The sequence below is a fragment of the Herpailurus yagouaroundi genome, unplaced genomic scaffold (assembly GCF_014898765.1).
Source record: "Herpailurus yagouaroundi ecotype Mexico unplaced genomic scaffold, PumYag 198, whole genome shotgun sequence".
In the NCBI taxonomy this organism is placed as follows: domain Eukaryota; kingdom Metazoa; phylum Chordata; class Mammalia; order Carnivora; family Felidae; genus Herpailurus; species Herpailurus yagouaroundi.
In genome coordinates this window covers 22,221,921-22,243,957 of record NW_024412429.1, presented here as the reverse complement: position 1 = coordinate 22,243,957, position 22,037 = coordinate 22,221,921, and the positions used below count along the sequence as shown (strand labels likewise).

General features: G+C 39.6%; 1 protein-coding gene across 6 annotated transcripts in view; it reads left to right on the top strand.

The window, feature by feature from the left end:
* Window positions 1-22,037, top strand: part of UTRN (utrophin) — a 492,724-nt gene that overhangs the window by 86,571 nt on the left and 384,116 nt on the right. For 5 of the 6 annotated variants that reach the window (XM_040448951.1, XM_040448950.1, XM_040448952.1 and 2 more), the window contains exons 3-8: window positions 11,241-11,333; window positions 13,152-13,229; window positions 13,579-13,671; window positions 16,091-16,263; window positions 19,349-19,464; window positions 20,366-20,526. In XM_040448951.1, coding sequence (XP_040304885.1) covers window positions 11,241-11,333; window positions 13,152-13,229; window positions 13,579-13,671; window positions 16,091-16,263; window positions 19,349-19,464; window positions 20,366-20,526 — 714 coding nt within the window. Of the gene's footprint in view, window positions 1-11,240; window positions 11,334-12,063; window positions 12,071-13,151; window positions 13,230-13,578; window positions 13,672-16,090; window positions 16,264-19,348; window positions 19,465-20,365; window positions 20,527-22,037 lie in introns of those variants that run through there. The other variant, XM_040448953.1, reaches the window with a different exon arrangement.

Sequence of the window (22,037 nt, the reverse complement as noted above, 5' to 3'; positions counted from 1 at the left end):
TTTTTTTTTTTTTTTTTTTTTTTTTTTTTGTCGATTTCAACATGGAGAGCTATTCAAATGTGTTCCTTTTGGAGAAAGTTGGACTTTGCTTTTAGCGTCCCATTGCTTTCTACTGTTTTCATGTTGGAAGTTGATGGTCACAAAAATGAGAGTGGGAAAAGATGTGTAGGGAGCTTTGTAGAAGATGGGGCAATAAAAGCAGTCTGCAGAAGTTGGGTCCTCTTTTCATTCTTGTGAAGGAGATAGTACAGGCTTCCTGTGTGCTGTATCGGTGCACCTACAGTAGAGATCTGAGCTCTGCACGTTAGGCCCGGAGTTCACCGTTGATTTATTTTCCTGACCATGAGTATGGCAAGTCAACTAATTGTTTTAGGTGCCATAACCATTCAGCTGTTCCTTAGGAAGTTTTGATTTGTATTTACTCACCAATACCTTTAAAAAGCAAACGATAAAACGCACTCTGTATTCCTAAACAGTTCCAAGCCGTGTTTTGGCTATGTTACATAAGTTTGGTTTTGTTGTTGTTTGCTTTCATTCAATTTGATACCTTTTGTTTGTTTTGGTTCTAAACATTATACTTGCAACATGATTTTCACCTGGTTACTGTGGTTAAAGTAAAAAAAAAAAAAGTTGTTTAGTAGGCTGTGTTTTATGTTTTGTACATATTGAGTACTTAATAAATGATTTGGACTGAGCCTATTAACGTTTGTAAGTGTTAAGCAAATTTGATGATATTTGCTGAGTCTGTAACTGATGCTCAATTTTGAGATGGATTGGCTCAGGAAAATGCCTTTTCACCCATTACCTGGAAAGGGGGGAGCAGACCCACATACTTTGTGCTTTTCTACTCAGCCTGTGTGACCCCACCATCCCTACCTTCAGAGATGGGCTCTGATTGGTGCAGGGGTGGTAGGCCTGGGCCAGTGTAGGCTGGAGAGCTCTCAGGAGAGGATTGTTAAAGAGATGGTGGTTTTGGGGGAAAGAAGCTCTTTCTGTTAAACAGCTAGGAGACACTGGACCTGTTTTCAGCTGTCCCTAGCCTTAGGAAGCCTTTAGGTCCAATTGCTACACGTAGCCACCCGCCAACTATGAGTGGAGGCAGATCGGGTTGGGTGGGGGTAGTTGATGCTGTTAATTTTGCTTTTACCATCTGTTGGGGAAATTAAAAAAAAAAATCCTGCCAACAAAAAGACCTCTATTCGATATAGACTACAGAGCACACAGAATTTATTTTTGGGTATTTCTATCAGATTTGGTGAATGTAGGCAGTTGGTGAAAAACTGGAAGGTCTGGACAGAATTTCACACATTATGTAGTAAAGTTGAAGAAGGAATGATGAACACTTACCTCCTGGAGAGAAAAATGGATGCACCTTGTCTGGGCCTCTGTCTGCCTCCTAAGAGACTCGATTACTTTGAGGTCATTGTTATGTTGCATTGGAAAACTGGAGATGGGGGTTTATCTAATTCCTCACTAAAAAGTTGGTCCGGTTGTGGGTTTTTTTTTTTTTTTAATTTTTTTTTTTTAACGTTTATTTATTTTTGAGACACAGAGAGACAAAGCATGAACAGGGGAGGGTCAGAGAGAGAGGGAGACACAGAATCTGAAACAGGCTCCAGGCTCTGAGCTGTCAGCACAGAGCCCGACGCGGGGCTCGCACTCATGGACCATGAGATCATGACCTGAGCCAAAGTCGGACGCTTAACCGACCAAGCCACCCAGGCGCCCCAGTCCGGTTGTGTTTTTAGGGAGACACCCTAAGGGGATGGAAAGGGCAGGTCAGCTGCCTCTCCTTGATTACACAAAGGAAATGTCATTTCATTTACCTTTATATTATCACTATCAATACCATAACTAATGCCTTGCTCTCGTCCCATGGTACCCTGTCTTTTGAGGAACTGCATTCTGCAAACATTTCCCCTGCTTTGCCGGTTGTGCATATCTGGAATGAACTGTATTGTTACAGACCTTGCCTGGTATGCACGTGGAGTGGGTTTATTCAGCCTGCACCTCACCGAGTTGTTTGTCCATGGAGTATGCACTTGGCCCTGCACCTGGCTGCCAGCTGTGTGAGCCTCACGTGTGGTTCCCTATCATCCCGGTTTATCAGCTCCCTCAGTTTGCTTGCTTACCCAAGATCAAGGTAAAAATTCTGTTACATGCTGTGTGACTTCTGATTCTCTGAAAGATATTAGGTGGGTTAGCTTGTGTTTTATAGTATTTTGTAGTTTTTAAGGCAAACACACATTCATTGCTTTGATTCCTATGTGAACACTGCAGAAAGTATTGCTCTGCAGTTAATTGTCCCTTGTGTGTTTACCTGAGCCATGTTTCTCCAGTCTCTCACTCTTCTTCCTTTCCTCCCCTCCCTCCCTCCTTCCAAGCAAGCTTCTAAATGGAATGTTCTTCAGTTCTTAAGAACTTGTGCCGACCACCTTGAATTCTTCAAAAGAATGGCCAAGTGCCATGTGTTCACTGATTCTTTAAGTGACCGTAGAATGTCTGGCTGGTTTTCTTTTGCAAGGTGTTTAAAGACCTCATTAGGCATTTCACTGCACTCATTTTGTTCTTACTCTTTTCAGTCCAAAGCAATAGTGCTTTCATTCTTTCCCCGTGGGGTGGAATCAAAAAGTTGATATTGACCATCATATGGTCTTCATTTCATTGGTGAAGCTATAACTTTAAAATTGTGATGAACCTATATTTATCACGTTGCTTAATCTTGCGTAGAGATCCCATTCTTTGTTTTGGTCTATTATTTAACTTATGCAGTAATAATAATACAAGAATCATAATAGCACAAAAATTAGGTGATAGAAGAAATCCAAAGAAAATATTCTTCAACTCCTTTATTTCTTTTTAAAGTTTCATTTATTTTGAGAGAAAGAGAAAGTGCAAATGGGGGAAGGGCAGAGAGAGAGGTAGAGAGAGAGAATCCCAAGCAGGCTCTGCACTGCCAGAGTAGACTCCAACGCGGGCCCCCAACCCACGAACCATGAGATCACCACCTGAGCCGAAGTTTGTCACTCAACTGACTGAGCCACCCAGTGGTTCTATAACTGCTTTTAATTCGACTGCCAAGAGAAAAACTATAACGTTTTTGTTATAAAATGCTTTAAAAAGTATATTTGTACGTAAACATAATTAGCCAAAATGGCATTGCTCTTGGGGCTCACTCATGTACTTACTGACTTTTAAGAAAATGAAGAATTATTGGGGGCACCTGGGTGGCTCAGTTGCTTGAGCGTCCTACTTTGGCTCAGGTCATGATGTTGAGGTTTGTGAGTTCAAGCCTCCACATCTGGCTCACTGTGGGCAGCATCAGTGCAGAACCTGCTTTAGATCCTCTGCCCCCCTCTCTGCCCCTCCACTGCTTGTGCTCTCCCCCAGAATAAATAAATACTAAAAAAAAAAGAAAATGAAGAATTACAAGAGCCAAAAGGGTGCTACGTTTGTATCAGTGCTGACATTTGCAATTCATAAGTGAAAGAGTCTGGTTTTAAAAATATTAAAAGAGGGGCACCTGGGTGGCTCCGTCGGCTAGGCGTCTGACTTTGGCTCAGGACATGATCTCATGGTTCATGGGTTTGAGCCCCATGTCAGGCTCTGTGCTGACAGCTCAGAGCCCAGAGCCTGCTTTAGATTCTGTGTCTCCCTCTTGTTCTGCCCCTCCCTGGCTTGTGCGCTCGTGCTCTCTCTCTCTCTCCTTCAAAAATAAACGTAAAAAATTTAAAAAATGTTAAAAATTAAATTGCTTATTTCTTATTGAATTTTGAAAATAATCAACCCTTTGCCCCAAACAATCAAAAACCTAACACTATAAAAAAATAAAAGAGAGAGATGCTAAAGCTTGCAGTATGTTATCAGAGGTTGGGGACATCAGATTCACCGGAGATTAATCAGAGAAGAATGCAAGGACATTGTGGTATATATGCTATAGATGCGTATGTGTATGTGTGTGCGTCCATGTGTATGGTGCACACGTGCATGCACACACATGCAGTACCCCGTGGAGATAGTAACTGAATTGCATAGGCTGCCTCAAATCCCGATTTGAAAATAGGGAGCATAAATAAATCACAGAATAGGCAAACAGTGTCAAAGGGCTCAAATTTATTATTTGTAAGATACCGTATCAGATATGTTAGTTGTGAAAGCATTTAAAAACTTATGTTTTCGCTCATCTCCTTATTATACTCAGTTGTAACTTGATTATTTATAATGAGATTAGGGCAGTCATAGGACAGGTTCTGTCTGTGTACTGTATCTGTTACTTGGTACAAATTTGGCAGCTCATGAGTTCTTGCTAATGTGCTCAACATGCCGTGTTGCTACTGGTTTTGTTAACATGTTGGTTCTGAAGGCCTTGAAGACAAGGCCTGCATTTGTCAGCCGTGGGTGGTTGGGTGGTCAGTGTCACCCTGGCATCCACAGGGAGGAGGCACTGATCAGCCTTCTAAATGGAAAATCCGAGTCCCAATTCTACCTCTGGTTGGTTTGCTGTTGGTATAAATATAGAATTAGCACTTTGTTCTCGTAAGAACTCCCAACTACACTTTGTAAGGTTTACTTTCTTATTCAATATTTGGCAGATCTTTCTTCCCATTGCCACTCCTACTATTGGTGAAAAACTTGACCTCTATGATGGAAATAACCGTTTTGGGAGTACTGAAGAAGGGGGAGAGTAAGCCAGTGCCAGCTTAGAGAGAAGGTGGGGACCCAATCACAGAGGATCTTTTACTTGAGTCTGGACTGTCTTTGCCCATAATGGAGCCCTTTGCCTGTAGTTAGAGTTATTCTGGCTCTAATGCAGAGGCAGAGGGATCAGTTAGCCTTGTCCTAGAGGCACGAACCGGAGTGGGAGCCATGATGACAGGCAGAGGTGGTTTTAGAGCGTGTGTTTGGAAGTAGGTGAAGTGGAGAGTGAGTGGAAAAAGTAGAATCTGAAATGACTTCTTCGTGTTTTGGTTTGAGCCAGAATCATGTCTGCTGGTGTTTTGCATTCAGTCATGTTCCCTAGTCTTTGGATGGTGTGGTGTGGTGTGGTGTGTGTGTGTGTGTGTGTGTGTGTGTGAATGTGCGTGTGGCTCCTTTCCACAGACTTGATCACTCCTGCAGAGGACTCACTGTTGACTAAACTTACCTCTCACCTGCACACGGCTATCCCTATGCAGAGGTTGCTACTCAGTCGCCCTATGACTTGGTATGCCTGTGGACACAAATTGTTTATCTGCACCATGTTTTAGGAGACTAAAAATAACAGGAGATTACACAGGTAAACTCAGATTTCCAGTTTCTTTTGAAAAGCCCGAGTCCTGCCAACAATGGGCTGGGATTCCTCCATGGCCACTGGTGGCTGGAAATGAGCTCTAGCTGTTGCCTTCAGCCTTTGGGCTGATTCTCCGGGTGTGAAGGAGCCCATCAGGTTTGCTTCATGCCGTTGTACCGTCACAAGTGTCTATCAATATTCGTAGCCACTGTTCTCCCACAGACCCGGGCTTGTCCTCATGCGTTGTGATGACAGTTTGCTTGTATCCTCTGACACTTTTCAATCCAGAAGAGTCTGTGTCCCAGCTGCTGATATTAATACTGGTCCCTCTTGTCACAATGGCAGGGTTAGAGCTGGCATCCGGAAAATGTACAGAAGTCTGAGGCGAAAGGGTTGAAGGAGCGGGTGGCCAGGACTGGTCACCTATGACATCGTCACCCTCTGCACTCATGTTGCCTTTTCAGTATTTAAGACTAAATGTGACCCGTGGCTTATCTGCCCCCCAAGTTCAAGATTGTGCATTTGTACTGTTTTGTGTTTATTGGAAAACAATGAGAACCCTCTCTTGTGAATGGGGAGAGCGGCCTGAACTTGGCATTTCTGCAGGGCCAAGCACAAAGAACGTATTCACCAAATATTTGTCTGATTGAGTTATTAAGCTGTATTCTTTCTGTCAGAGAAGTCTCTGCAAATCTGTCTTTGCAAAGAATTAAAAATCTAAATAAAAGGTTGACTGTCAGGATGAATCAGTTTTTAATTTTATTCAATGATGACTTCTGACATTTCCTAACAGTTTCCCAGGGTGGACCCCATATTGAGAGCCTGTGATAGGAAGGCACAGATATGCTTTAAAGTTGTGTGCTTGGGAAAAAATCATCTTCATTTGGAGTTAATTTAAATATGATATATATTTTGTTGCTCTCTTTGGGAAGTCATTAAAGACAACTCCCGCTATTCTGCCCCCATCAATGAAATATTTCCTTCCATAAATGTCAAAGTCTGGTGCCCTCGTAATTTTGGTGGCAGTTTGGCAAAGACTTGTAGATTTGGAACCAGATTTTGTAGTATTAGATCCAGGTTCTGCCTCTCACCTGTCACATCACCCCTGTTTCGGTTTTCCTGCTTTAAAATACTATTATCAAGAAATAACTAATACATGTAAATAACACATCTAAATCTCTATAAATCTCTTAGAATGTATCTAAGTGGTTGCTATAACTATGTCTAAGAACATTTCATATTTCCAGTGTCTGTTTTTGTATGACCCACAAGCTAAGAATGGTTTTTGCATTTTTTAGGTGGTGGCAAAACATAAGGAATATTTCACAACACGTAGACATTATATGAGATTCAAATTTCAGAGTCTACAAATAACGTTTTATTGGAAGATAGTCATCATTATGATTGGCTCATTTGTTTCTGTATTGTCTGGGATGCCTTCATATTACAACAGGATTGAGTAGTTTTGGTAGAGACCACCTGGCCAGCATTGCCTAAACTAGGTACTCTCTGGGCCTTTACAATAGAAATTTTCTGGCCCCTGCTTATAGGGCACAAAGTACTAAATCACATACGTATAGGGTGTAAGTGGAACTTGCTCTTTGGCATAGGTTTGTTCTTTCCATTTGTTTATGAGACACTCCTAAGTTGTATTTGTCATGAATGTGTAGCATTTTGTGGTGACTGGCTATGTGTATGGTGAGTGTGGGTGCGTGCTTTCTGTGTAAGTTTTGAACCACAATTTTGGATTTGTATGAGCCTAGGTACCTTTCTTTACTCTTTGTCCAATGAGGAGAGTCATAGGCTGTATTTCCCCCTCTTTGGCCATCTTACAGGTGTGGTCCTTCTGAGGACACCCAATGGGTATATACACTGATAATGCCATTACTGGGTTGGGGTGGGAGAGTACTGGAGAAAGAGACACCGCAAAAACCATATGTCTTCCTGATTGCTATCAATATTCATCTGAAATTGGGAAATAGAATGAAGAATTTGAGTTACTGTTCCTGTAGGGTTTTGTTTGTTTTTGTTCTTAAAGAAAGTGAAGGCATTGGTTCTACTGTATGAATGACTGACTTCCAGAAAGATAGGGCTGTGTCTCCATCATGTGTGTTTCAAAACAATGCTCCACAGGGAGGTTTTCTCAAGGTTTGTTGCTCAGGAAATGAATGAACTAGACAAGTGAGAGAGGAAAGGAGGGTCTCATCTAGAAAAATTAATGCTACTTCTTAGGCTTTCTACTTTGCCATTGAGCAACAGTGGGGCTTAGGGAAGAATCTAGGGAGTTCTGGTGAATTATGGCTTGTCTCATGGTACATACCTACAGCACGGTGTGGCGTGCTCTTGTATATCTTGTTCATTATTTTGGAATGGGATGTAACCTTACAGGCCATCATACTAGAAGATCTTTATGAATTGATACTAACGTGTACTCAGGTTCAGAATCTGCTTTTACATTCCTGCCTGGAAATGAATTATTTGTTTTATTCATCCATTTAGATATTGTTGAAACTTTATGGCACTTTTATGACAGTAGAAACACTGAAGTGATGTTTCTAATATGAATGATAGTATCAACCATTTATTGAACATCTGTCATCTTAGTTTTTAACAGATGAGCAAATAGATGTGCAAAGGCTAAGTAAAAGGCTTTTTGTCAGTGAGGTCATCGATGGATGGACATTCATAATTATTTGTCATATATTTATATTTACTTTATATTATGCTGGTTTATGTTATTTTATTTGTTTATTTGAAAATGGATAGTGGATTTGAGAAGACCTTACTTCACTGCACTTGTTATCAGTAAGTTTTTAAAAATACAATGTATTGTCAAGTTGGCTAACATACAGTGTATACAGATGCTCTTGGTTTTGGGGGTAGATTCCTGTGATTCATCGCTTACATATAACACCCAGTGTTCATCCCAACAAGTGCTCTCCTCAATGCCCATCAGCAATTTTTCCCTCTCCCTCACCCCGCTCCCCATCAACCCTCAGTTTGTTCTCTGTATTTAAGAGTCTCTTATGGTTTGCCTCCCTCCCTCTCTGTTTGTAACTATTTTTTTCCCCTTCCCTTCCCTCATGGTCTTCTGTTAAGTTTCTCAAGTTCCACATATGAGTGAAAACATAAGTCTTTCTCTGACTGACCTATTTCACTTAGCATAATACCCTCCAGTTCCATCCACGTTAATACAAATGGCAGGATTTCATTCTTTCTCATTGCCAAATAGTATTCTGGTGTATGTATAAACCACATCTTCTGTATCCATTCATCAGTTGATGGACATTTAGGCTCTTTCCATAATTTGGCTATTGTTGAAAGTGCTGCTATAAACATTGGGGTACAAGTGCCCCTATGCATCAGCACTCCTGTATCCTTTGGATAAATTCCTAGGCACTAATAATGAAACAACAGGAAGAGAAATCAAGAAATCGATCCCATTTACAAGAACCATATGGTTCTTGCATCAAGAACCATAAAATACCTAGGAATAAACCTGACCAAAGATGTAAAAGATCTGTGTGCTGAAAACTATCGGTAGTTTTTAAGATTTTTTTTTTTTTATCCTAGATAATCCCTCTTTGTTACTCCCATGAGTTTCACCTATATTCCTGTGTCTTGCTGTAAGATCAGAGTTATGCATCTATCCCTGAAAGAGCATCTGTTTGTTTGGTAGCTAGTTCTCTGAAGTGTACTTTTGCTGGTTCAGAGAGGAGGAAGGTAAGAAAGAGGTAGCAGATGATGAGGCCCCTTCTCCCTTTTGCTTTTACCGATAGCAGGTCGGAAGTCGAAATGTGCAAGGAGCTCTCCCTTGCTCTGCCTCCTGCAGTATCGCCTCTGGTCCCTTGGGCTGTAACTCCCACATGGTGTATATCAGTTATTGTGACTGATGGAGATGATCGACGTGTCCCTGACACTGTCGCTGCTCACCAGAAGGGCAGCTGGGACTAGAAAAGCAGCTTTGTTGCACACACAAATATGCCAGTTATTTTTTAACTGATTCTATAGTGAAAACTTTACCATACTTCCCCTCATTTCGAGTATGGGACTTACTGATTTTTTTTTTCAACGTTTATTTTATTTATTTTTGGGACAGAGAGAGACAGAGCATGAGCGGGGGAGGGACAGAGAGAGAGAGGGAGACACAGAATCGGAAACAGGTTCCAGGCTCTGAGCCATCAGCCCAGAGCCCGACGCGGGGCTCGAACTCACGGACCGCGAGATCGTGACCTGGCTGAAGTCGGACGCTTAACCGACTGCGCCACCCAGGCGCCCCGAGTATGGGACTTATTGAAAAGCCATGTTAGTCATCATTAGTTGACAATACTTTATACTTAATTAAAAATGTAAAAAATCAGGAGGGGAGGAAAAATGGAAAATCCTAAATTTTAGGAAACTTCAGAATGGCTCCCTCCCTCCCCTCCTCCTCCATTTTAGGCTCAGAGTAAAATTGTGCTTCATATGACTTAATGTATATATTCTTAAGGGGAAAGTGAAGAAGATAAAATAGTTATTGGTTATAAAATAGCTGTATTATTATTTAAAATTTTTTTTTAAATATTTATTTACTTTTGAGACAGAGAGAGACAGAACATGAACAGGGGAGGGGCAGAAAGAGAGGGAGACACAGAATCTGAAACAGGCTCCAGGCTCTGAGAGGTCAGCACAGAGCCCCACACGGGGCTCGAACCCACAGACCGTGAGATCATAACCTGAGCCGAAGTCGGACGCTTAACTGACCGAGCCACCCAGGCGCCCCTAAAATAGCTGTATTATTGACAGGCACCAGGACTGTAATCTCTGTGGGGATTTCATACTAAAGGGGGATACTTTGATACAACACGACTTAAAAAAATTTTTTTTGATGTTTATTCACTTTTTGAGAGACAGAGACAGAATGTGAGCAGGGCAGGGGCAGAGAGAGAGGGAGACACAGAATCGGAAGCAGGCTCCAGGCTCTGAGCTGTCAGCACAGAGTCCGACGTGGGGCCTGAACCCACGAACCATGAGATCATGACTGAGCTGAAGTTGGACGCTTAACCAACTGAGCCACCCAGGCGCCCCAGTACAACATAACTTTGATTACATTGTGCTTTGTAGTTGTCTGGTCATTTTCACAGAATAGTATTTATTTGATTTTTTAGCCTGTGATTTAGAGGAAGGTTAAGAGTGGGCTTAGGTTCATCAGTTCGTTAACGGTCCAACTGGAATTAAAACCCAGGCTTCCTGATTTTCTGTGTAGGAATCCTCCTATTGTTTACAACCATCCTATCACACACACGCACACACACAGGCAAGGATCTGCCTGTCAGTGGTGGGATTTTCTGGCATCAGACACTAGGGTATGTTGGTCGGCGGAAGTTGATGCTATTCATCAATCAGGGTTGAGAGTTTGGGAATTCTATAAGCTTTGTCGTTCGAGATACTGGACTGGTACCGGACTTAGATACACAGCCCGAAATGTCTTAATTGTTCAGAAATTACAGCTAGAAGTATAGGTCTAGCACCGGAGAGCAAACATTGTTGACAAAATGACGTGCTTCTGTAGTGGAAATGCTGCAAGACAGCATCATACCGTGAATGTAACGTGAGGTGATGGAACGAGAGAATCTGCACACTTTTGTTGGCCTTTGCACACAGGTGCTGTATGCCCATTTGTATTTTCAGTGATTCTCTGTAGCATTCCTTCTCGGGAACATATACCATAGACAAGGCATCTGGACCTTGGCCATAGCTTTATTTGCTCCCTTTGTAAGAAATAATGCAATTTATATTGTTCATCTTAAAGCATTTGTTATGGATTTCGGAGTTTTCTGTATTTGTATTTCTTTCTATACAAGGCAAAGCTGAAGAGTCTGCTGCCCATCCAGACTTTGAATTGGAAAAAATGAAACCATTCATTTATTTGCCACAGATGTATATGATTTCTGCTACTGAAGAAAGTGATAATTTACTTTTTCTTTTACAGAGTGGAAAACCACCCATTAATGATATGTTCACAGACCTCAAAGATGGAAGGAAGCTCCTGGATCTTCTGGAAGGCCTCACAGGAACGTCACTGGTAAGAGGGGTCATCTTTGAGAACCAGGCTAAGTGTCTCTCATCATTACTGATACTTGAAGACCCTTTATGGGTACTTACAGTGTAAAGGCCCAAAATAGGAACATTTTTAGAAAGGTGTTTTAATGAATCTTTGATAGAGTAATATTTAGGCTTTATTGAGGGCTCTATTTTTATCAAAGATAAAATTATTTATTATATTTATTACTCTCAGACAGCCCAGGACAGAATTACAAGGAGGGATGGCTATGTTAAGAGGGCATAATGTTTTGAATAGTAGAAAACACACTTAAATGTTATTTATTTTTTTTTAATTTTTTTTTCAACGTTTATTTATTTTTGGGACAGAGAGAGACAGAGCATGAACGGGGGAGGGTCAGAGAGAGAGGGAGACACAGAATCGGAAACAGGCTCCAGGCTCTGAGCCATCAGCCCAGAGCCCGACGCGGGGCTCGAACTCACGGACCGCGAGATCGTGACCTGGCTGAAGTGGGACGCTTAACCGACTGCGCCACCCAGGCGCCCCTTAAATGTTATTTAATAAATATCTTAAAAAGCTAAGAGCTGGGGCACCTGGGTGACTCAGTCAGTTAAGCATTCGACTTGGGCTCAGGTCATGATCTCATGGTTCATGAGTTTGATCCCCACGTCTGGCTCGCTGCTGTCAGCGCTGAGCCTACTTCGGATCCTCTGTCCCTCTCTCTCTTTGCTCCTCCCCTGCTTGCACGTGTGCTCTCCGTCTCAAAAATAAGTAAACATTAAAAAAAAGTTGTTAAACGCTACGCATTTATTTTTATTCGGTTTTCCAGTATTATCTTCATTTCTTCATCAAACCCAATTCTATTATTTTGCGTCGTAAGGTACTTTATACCCACACAGAAATAAGAGTGCTAATGAAGAGTATGCTAATGAAGAGATGAATTCCTTTCTTGCCAAAGTGTGGGGTGTTATATACTCTGCCTTTTACCTTCCAGATGGTGGGTAAGGTACCTGTTGGAGAGGCTGATCCCTCTCTCAGATGAGATTCCCTGGCCAGTGAGGCAGAAAGTGCCTCCCAGATCACCTTTCTCCAGGTGTCAATTCCTGCCTTCCCAGGGGGGCCTTGTAATGCTACCTGGAACCTGGGATAGTGCCTCTGAATCCTCCCTGCTCTATGCACACTGACTGGTGCACTATGAAGGTGACATGACTTCTCAGTCTTTCTGTGTCCAGCCCAGTTAAAAATTGTTTTTAATGTTTATTTATTTTTAAGAGAGACATAGTGTGAGCAAGGGAGGGGCAGAGAAAGAGGGAGACACAGAATCTGAAGCAGGCTCCAGGCTCTGAGCTGTCAGCACAGAGCCTGATGCAGGGCTCGAACCCATGAACCTTGAGATCATGACCTGAGCCGAAGTCAGATGCTTAACTGATTGAGACACCCAGGTGCCCTGGGCCCAGTTTTGATAAAAGAAGGCTTTCTCCCTGGAGCATTGGTTCCCAAAGTGGTCTGCACATCAGAATCATTAGGGGAATGTTTTAGAAATTCTAAACCCATACTACCTCCCAGATTCATTAAGTCATCACCTTTGGGGGTAGGGTCAGACATAAGTTTGGGAGTTTTTGAATGCCAGGGTTGAGGCAAGGGAGTGAACTACTATGTCAAGATGTAAGTGGGGTAACTTGCATTCTGTCACCACCAGCCTCCACGGTGGCCTGAGAAGCCAGGCGGAGCTCCTGGCACAGAGGGGCTCCGTGTTGAGCTGTTCTCTGTACATCTCAATGTCCATGTTTGTTGGCAATGTTGAGGCTGACTTATTTGATCCCGTGTTTTGTTTTCTAGCCAAAGGAACGTGGTTCCACAAGGGTACATGCTTTAAATAATGTCAACAGAGTGCTGCAGGTTTTACATCAGAACAATGTAAGTGTGCAGTGCGACTTTTGGGGTTCTTTGGTGCTATTGGGGTTATTTATTGTCACGCTGGCCACGTGCTCTGTGCATTGTCATTGACTGATTTTTGGAAACATTTTTCTTACAAGTATTGAACCTTTTCTGCGAGCGAGGGGACAGTCACGCTTTTTTTGATTACTTGGTTGATCTATTGTATAAATAATACATTTTTGAGATTTAGGTTTACCTGATTCTCTAAAGTGAAATCTCTCTTATCATTCACTTATATTGCTGTCCAAAGGTGCTAAAACAAAAATCTTGGTTTCTGTGGCAGAATTGTCCTAAAAGTTATTAGTATTATTATTTTTTATTTTAATAGGTGGATTTAGTGAATATAGGAGGAACTGACATTGTGGATGGAAATCACAAACTGACTTTGGGGTTGCTTTGGAGCATCATTTTGCACTGGCAGGTGGGGCAATTTTCAATCACTTTTTAATAGAAATTGAAAATGTATCATTTGTGTGTGTTAGTTGCTTAAGGCCGCCATCACAGAGCACCCCAAACTGTGTGGCCTCAACACCAGAAATTTATTTTCTCACAGTTCTGGAGGCTAGAAGTTTGAGATCAATGTGTTAGCGTGGTAGGTTTCTTTCAAGGCGTCCTTCTTTGGCTTGTGGATCACTGCACTCTTCCTGTGTCCTCATGGTATTCCCTCTTTGTGTGTGTCTTGTCCCGATCTGTTCTTCCAGTCAGATTGGGTTACAGCCCACCCTTAAGATCCCATTTTACCATAATCATCCCTTTAGAGACCTTATTTCCAAATATATTCTCATTACCAGGTAGTGGGGGTTAGGACTTCAAGAATTTGGACAGTGGGGAGACACAATTCAACTCCTAGTAATTTGGAATGAAAGAGTCTGACAAACAGCTCTATTTTCCTGGCATAGAAAAAAAAGTATATTTCTTTAAATATTAAATTAAAAAAGTTGACGTAATTTCAGATTTATAAAAAAGTTGCAAAAGTAGCTTAAAGAATTCCTGGATACCTTTCATTCGCGTCTCTCAAATGCTGACAGTTGTTCTCTCTCTCTCTTCCTCCTTGGCTAAAAACTTGTGTATTTGTAAAAACAAACCTTTTTCCTAAAAGTAAGGAATTCTCTTACATAACTAGAATATAATGTTAATATCATATTATAAAATGTGCTATATACAATATAATACTAGCATCGTTAAGCATAATTACAATATATGCTAAAAATAATATGTAATTATTAAATCAGGAAAATAATATCAAAACAATACAATTTTGTAATCTACACATCCTTTCGAGATTTTGTCAATTGCCCCAATAATATCCTTTATAAAAGATAAAAAACAAAACAAGATCATGCATTACATGTATTTCTCACATCTCCTTAGTCCTCTTTCTTTTTTTTTTTTTTATTTTTATTTTTATTTTTTTTAACAATTTTTTTTTTCAACGTTTATTTATTTTTTGGGACAGAGAGAGACAGAGCATGAACGGGGGAGGGGCAGAGAGAGAGGGAGACACAGAATCGGAAACAGGCTCCAGGCTCTGAGCTGTCAGCACAAAGCCCGATGCGGGGCTCGAACTCCTGGACCGCGAGATCGTGACCTGGCTGAAGTCGGACGCTTAACCGACTGCGCCACCCAGGCACCCCTCCTTAGTCCTCTTTTATCTGGAGTAGTTTTTGAGTCTTTCTTTGCATTTCATGATATTGACCTTTATGAAAAGTACCGGACGGTTATCTTGTAGAATATCCCTCCATGTGGGTTTGGCTGGTATTTTCTCATGAACAGATTCAAGTTATTCATTTTTTTGGTACAGAATGCCATAGAAGTGATGTTGAGTTCTTAGCATACCCTATCAGGAAACAAGTGCTTTCGATTAGTTTTTTTTTTTTTTTCTGGCAGTGTGAACTTTCACTGTTTGGGTTAAGCTGTCTCCCCTGTAATGTGACTGTGCTTTATTATTAAAAAGTATTCTGTGGGGATATACTTTGAGGCTGTGTAAATATTCAGCTACTTACCAAACTTTTTTCCATGAGTTTCAAGATCCGTTCGTAGCTCTTACCTGATCAGTTATCATTGTGATGCTTGGCAAACAGTGATTTTCCAGTTTCACACGTTCAAATGTTCTGAATTTTCAAATTTATTTATTAGTTGTCTTTCTGCTTGTGTGGAAGAGCTTCCCCTTGCCACTTGTTTATGTATTTATTCATCCATCCATTCGTTTATAGACCAGTGTAGACTCATGAAGTTTTACTTGGTAGGTTACTAATCTTTCACTATCTTTATTTATTTTGCACGCCTCCTTAAGTTGGCTCTTGTGTCCTTTTCTTATGTCCACACCATTCTTTGAGCTCTTTCTTATAATATGTGTGTTACTTTAGAATAATCTAAAATATCAATTCTAGATTATAATGGTTTTTACCATCATCAAATGTACTTCATTCTTTGATTTCATAGTTCATCAAAAGTTCTTCCTTTCTCATTTTTGTAGAAGATAAAATTGTTTTCTTCTTATTAAAAGGTATTTGTTAAGTGTTTAGTGTGAAAAATTACTTTGTGGCTATGAAAGTAATGTTCACTGTAACCAAACCTAATAGAAGTGTTGCTAAGATACAGAAAATACCATAGTGTATGATGGTGAGGTAAAAATCACCTCTAAATCCTAGTATCATAAAATAATTACTGTTAAAAACATTTATCTTTTCAGCATTTAAAGGAAAATTTTGAGATAAAATGAATACCAATTACCTGATCCATAATGATTAATTAATGTAATATTCCTTACTCAAGGACTTGATTCCAGCAACTATTTTAAGTTATAGCCAGGCATGTTTTTTTTTGTTTGTTTTGAACAGGTAAAAGATGTCATGAAAGATGTCATGTCAGACCTGCAGCAGACAAACAGTGAGAAGATCCTACTGAGCTGGGTGCGCCAGTCCACACGGCCATACAGCCAGGTCAACGTCCTCAATTTCACCACCAGCTGGACAGATGGCCTCGCCTTTAATGCCGTGCTCCACCGACATAAGTGAGATATGACCTGACAAGATGTGGGCCTTACAAATTTGTATCTCCTCTCTGTCTCCCTCTTACTATTCCTCCCTAAAGCCCTTTGCCCACAATCACTGCTCTCCTCTCTTCACACGTTTAAACATGAAGAAAAGAAACATTATGGAAGAAAATACCCATGGAGTCTTTATTTCCATAGGATTTAAATGCCACAGTGCAATGTCCGTGGTTTCTTCTACATATTTACACGTTTAAAAAATGTAAAATAATTCACATAGTTGAGTCCCACTCACTCAGCACTAACTAGTAATATATATACTGAATTGTGTTATGTTTTCATTCTCATACCAAAAGGGAAACTCTATAAATCCAATGCAATTTCAATTAAATATAGATAACTGATTTGTGTGTGTGTGTGTGTGTGTGTGTGTGTGTGTGTGTGTGTGAAACTTGTAATTATATAAAAGACCAAAGGGGCAAGAAGAGCCAGTATATTCTCGAAGAAGAACCAGGCCGAAGTACTTCCGAAACAGAAATAAAAGTAGTTATGAAGCTATATTTATTAAGACTATATATATAGTCTATAAATAAGTACACAAATATAATAATAGGCTGAACCATGTGAAATTGCCAACATTTGACTGTTTTGACATATAAGAATGGCAGTTTCATATAGTTCAGCCTAACAGGATAAAAAACTCAGAAATAGCTTCATCCTGCTATACACCTGAGCTAATGTTGCAGATTAATAGTATGGGATAATTGGTTACCCATATGGAAATAAGTGTATTGGATCTTTACCTCCCTATACCCAAAAGAAAATTCCAGATGCATCAAGGATTTAAATGTGAGAGGCAAAATTTATTATATGTTTTATTGCTATTGTAAATTATTTAATGTTTCAGGTCCTGTTTCATGTAGGTTTTTTGCTGATATATAAAAAATGTAATTGACTTTTCTAAATCTTAGATCTGGAAACTTGTTAAACTTTCACAAATTTTACCAAAATGTTTACAAGTCTTATAAAAATGTTTCTTCAGTTTTTTAAAAAGTTTTTTTTAATGTTTAATCATTTTTTGAGAGACAGAGCATGAGTGGGGGAGAAGCAGAGAGAGAGGGAGATACACAATCTGAAGCAGGCTCCAGGCTCTGAGCTGTCAGCACAGAGCCCAATGTGGGGCTTGAACTCATAAACCCTGAGATCATGACCTGAGCCAAAGTCAGCCACTTAACTGACTGAGCCACCCAGGTGCCCTGGTATATATATATTTTTAGACTGTCCCTGAATCATAATAGTTTCTTCTCTTATTTTCTCTTACCTCCTCATTTATGCCTTGTCCTTCAATACAATATTGATTTGAATTGGTGATAGAGAACAGAATGTTTTTTTCTACATAGTGAAGGGTGTGGTTTCAATGTTTTACCGCAAGACTAATATTTACTGTAGCTTTTTTTTAAATATACTTTTTATCTAGTTAACAAACTCCTACACCCAAGTGTCTATAGACCCTACACTTCTCCTTTATTAGTTTAAGAGGGTTGGACTCTGTTCCTAGTTTGTTTAGAAATGTTATCAAGTAACTAGAATTTTAGCCCAAACTTTTACCCAACTATTATTTAATTGATTCAGCAAGTATATATGGAGTGCCTTTTATGTACTACATACAACATGTGTAGCAGAGAACAAGACAGGCAAAAATCTCAGTCCTCTTGGAATTTCTGTTCAAATAGAGGGGGGGGAAGACAATTAAATGAAAATGCAAGTTGTATAGCATATAGAAATGGTAAATGCACTGAAGAAAAACATATTGGGCAAGAGGGGAGGGAGGTACCTGGAATGCAGGAAGTCAGTGGGTGCAGGGGCATGAGTAGGAGGAGAAATAGGAGATGAAGTCAGAGAAGGAACTGGATCTGAGAGTAGGGGAGGCAAGTCCCAGAAATTAAGTGGGTCTAAGATGTAAGAAAAGATAGAGTACAAAGAAAATGATCAACTTTTGGGTAAGACAGAGCAATAACAATGTCCAATTTGTGGGATTAAAAGAAAATCAAGATAGAAAGGAAATATTAGACAATGATAGTATGGAGGAAGATGGATGGTGAAAAGTTCTCTCAGGGCCTAGTTGTAGGAGTATCCCGTGAGCTGATCAGAGCTGGATTTTCTATTCTGCTAATCTTGGTCTTTGAATTGGACAATTTAGTCCATTAACATTTATTGTAATAATTGATGTGTTTAGGTTCATTTTTACCTCTTGTTTTAAGCTTTTCATTTCTTTTACCTTTTTTTGTATATTTTTTCTTTGCTGTCTTGTATTGATAAGTTACTCTTACCTTTTTTTCTTTTACTAGTTGGGAAATATCATATACCATTTCTAATCTTTCAGTGGTTACTTCATAAGTTTTATTCAGCATATTTGACTGATACAAAAAATTTAGACTCTTTTACCTATTGTTTTATATTGTAAATTACTTTAAAAAGTAATATGACAAGTCTTTGAGATATAAAAGATAAATTTATTTTTATTTTAATGTTTATTTATTTATTTATTTTTAATTTTTTTTTTTTTCAACGTTTATTTATTTTTGGGACAGAGAGAGACAGAGCATGAACGGGGGAGGGGCAGAGAGAGAGGGAGACACAGAATCGGAAACAGGCTCCAGGCTCTGAGCCATCAGCCCAGAGCCCGACGCGGGGCTCGAACCCACGGACCGCAAGATTGCGACCTGGCTGAAGTCGGACGCTTAACCGACTGCGCCACCCAGGCGCCCCAATGTTTATTTATTTTAAGAGAGAGAGAGAATGCACACACATGTGCAAGTGGGGGAGGGGCGAGAGGCAGAGAGAAAGAATCCCAAGCAGGCTCCACATTTACAGTGGGGATGTGGGGCTCAAACTCATGAACTGCGAGATCATGAACTGAGCTAAAGTCAGATGCTTAACCGACTGAGCCACCCAGATGCCCTAAAACATAAATTTCTTAATTTAAACTCACAGTGAAATAATCTAAACCTGAAGTGTATTAGATTATAACAATGACTATATATTAGGTTACAGCAATGTCCATATATTTCATCTTTACTCAGTTTTATTTGCATGGTAATTTCAGACCTGATCTCTTCAACTGGGATAGAGTTGTCAAAATGTCCCCAATTGAGAGACTTGAACATGCCTTCAGCAAGGCTCAAACTTATTTGGGAATTGAAAAGCTGTTAGATCCTGAAGGTATTGTTCACTGTTTAATTTCAACCTTGATTTTGCCTTTTTAAAATTTTTTTCTTTTTGGAAAGAATAATGAGAATTGTGGTGTATTTTTTCTTTTGAAATAGGGTGCAAGCCATTTCACTGCAGACAAGTTATTAGTACTGTTATACTTAATTTGTAGGATGAGTTGGGAGGAAATGTAATTATATCATTGGAGATTAGTTACTTGATACTAGCAGCATAAGATTTAAAGATTTAGGAAAATATAATTATTAGGGAAACAATTCAGTATTTGACTTATTTAATGATACATTTTTATATGATCTTCTTGCATATAATGTGAAAACTTTAGTTACAAATATTGTAAAGTTCTAGACTTATTTTCATATTATAAATAAAGTCCGTGTCATCTTTTTGTTTTTATTTATTTTTAAGAGTATTTTTATTTTTGAGAGAGAGAGTCAGATCATGTGCAGGGGAGGGACAGAGAGAGAGGGAGACACAGAATCCGAAGCAGGCTCCAGGCCCTGAGCTGTCAGCACAGAGAGCCCAACAGGGGCTTGAACTCACGAACTGTGAGATCATGACCTGAGCTGAAGTTGGTCACTTAACCAACTGAGCCACCTAGGCACCCCAATAAATTCTGTGTCATCTTAAATTGTAGTTTATCTTTGAACATTTTTGGGAAGCTTTTAGGGGAGACTTTTAAGAAGTGGGATATTGAGCAAAATAAATAATCGTCTTTGCCTTTGTCTCATATATTATTATATGACATAGAAATTTACTGAGCTATGGTATTGCAAGTATTATGTACTAGTATTGTTTATGGGTACCAAGGGTGGTTATTTTATATCTAATATTGAGTGATTCACATATTTTGGACATCTAATTTAAGCTGGTTCTTATTTTCTTCCCCTTTTAGATGTTGCTGTTCAGCTTCCTGACAAGAAATCCATAATTATGTATTTAACATCTTTGTTTGAGGTGCTTCCTCAGCAAGTCACAATAGATGCCATCCGTGAAGTAGAGACACTCCCAAGGAAATATAAGAAAGAATGTGAAGAAGGAGAAATTAGTATACGGGTACAGGTCAATTTTTAATAAAAAGTTTGACTTGCCATATTTGTTTTCTCTTACATACTAGATAAAAATACTTCCAGGGGATTTTTTTTTCTTGATGGAGAACATCTTGGCTTCTCAGCTTACATAGGCACAAGAAGTTCAGTTTTTCAATTAGCATGCTTTCATATGTCATATGTATGCAATGGAGAGCTGTAGCTCAACTGATTTTATTGAGAAGGAACACACATCATTTCACACAATAAGGCTGGAGGTAGAGTCTAGGGCTGGGAGCATGCAGCTACATGATATGCTTAAGAACCTACATTTTCCCATCATGTATTCATTTTATCTTTGTTGTCGTGTGCTGAAGTTGGCTTTTCTCCTATTAGCCTAGTTTTGCTCTAAGTACTAATTATTATTTTTTTTTTTTTGGCCACTGAAGAAAAGATTTTTATCATTATATTTTCACAAGGGCTATCAAAACATAAGCTTTAGTTCCTCTTTCATTTAGGAAGAGTAGTTGACAATAGGCTACTAGGTGAGTTTTTCATTGAAGGGCTTAAAATGGTTTTATTCATCAGGGTATAGATGTATTTTTGGGGAGAGATATAAAGTTATGAATTTTTCTTTCTGCATTATCCTGCCTTAAATCAATCTGTGTTTTCTTACTCTGCTTTAGTCTAACCAGTTCTTTTAATTCATAAAATGAGAATTTTAAGAGTTGGATGAAACCTTAAAAAGTCATTTGGTCCAAAATGTTAGCAGCCCAGAAACCAAGGGATACACGTGGATTTCAGAATGATAAGAAATACATTTTAGAGAGAAAGCATGGGATTTGAAGCTCAAAGTTCATCTCTGTTACTGTTTGTTTTGGGTTTCTTACTTACCTTTTCAACCACAGTTTTATCTGCAAAATCTGGATAAAACCACCCTACTTCATAAAGGTAATTCAGAGTGCCTACAGTAATATTAAGAGGCACTCAGTAAGCAGCACCTATCATCATTATAACTTATAAATTTGTTTTGGCATTGCCATTCACTCATTCAACAAGTTCCTTTTTTAAAAATGGGGCCACCTGGGTGGCTCAGTCGGTTGAGTGCCTGACTCTTGATTTTGGCTCAGGTCATGATACCAGGGTCGTGGGATTGAGCCCTGCATCCACACTGAGCCTGGAGCCTGCTTGGGATTCTCTCTCACTCTCTGTCCTTCTGCCCCTCTCCCACTCACTCCCTCTTTCTACCCGCCCCCGCCCCCCCCCAAAAAAAAAGTTAATTCTCATATAATGACATTGGTCTTGCAATCAGCATAACACTTTTTTTTTTATTCTCTAAAGCTCGGAGAGCTTACTTATTATTTCAGATTTTCTTTGGGTAGTAGGTACCAATCCTTTTATTTTTTCCAATTTGGAATACATCATGATTTACAAAAAAAGAAAATAACTTATTGAGGGAAAGAGGGCAAGAGATGTGTCCAATTCTGAACCCAGGACTCTTTATTAGTTTTGAAAATCAAATGATATTGAGGAAAAGCC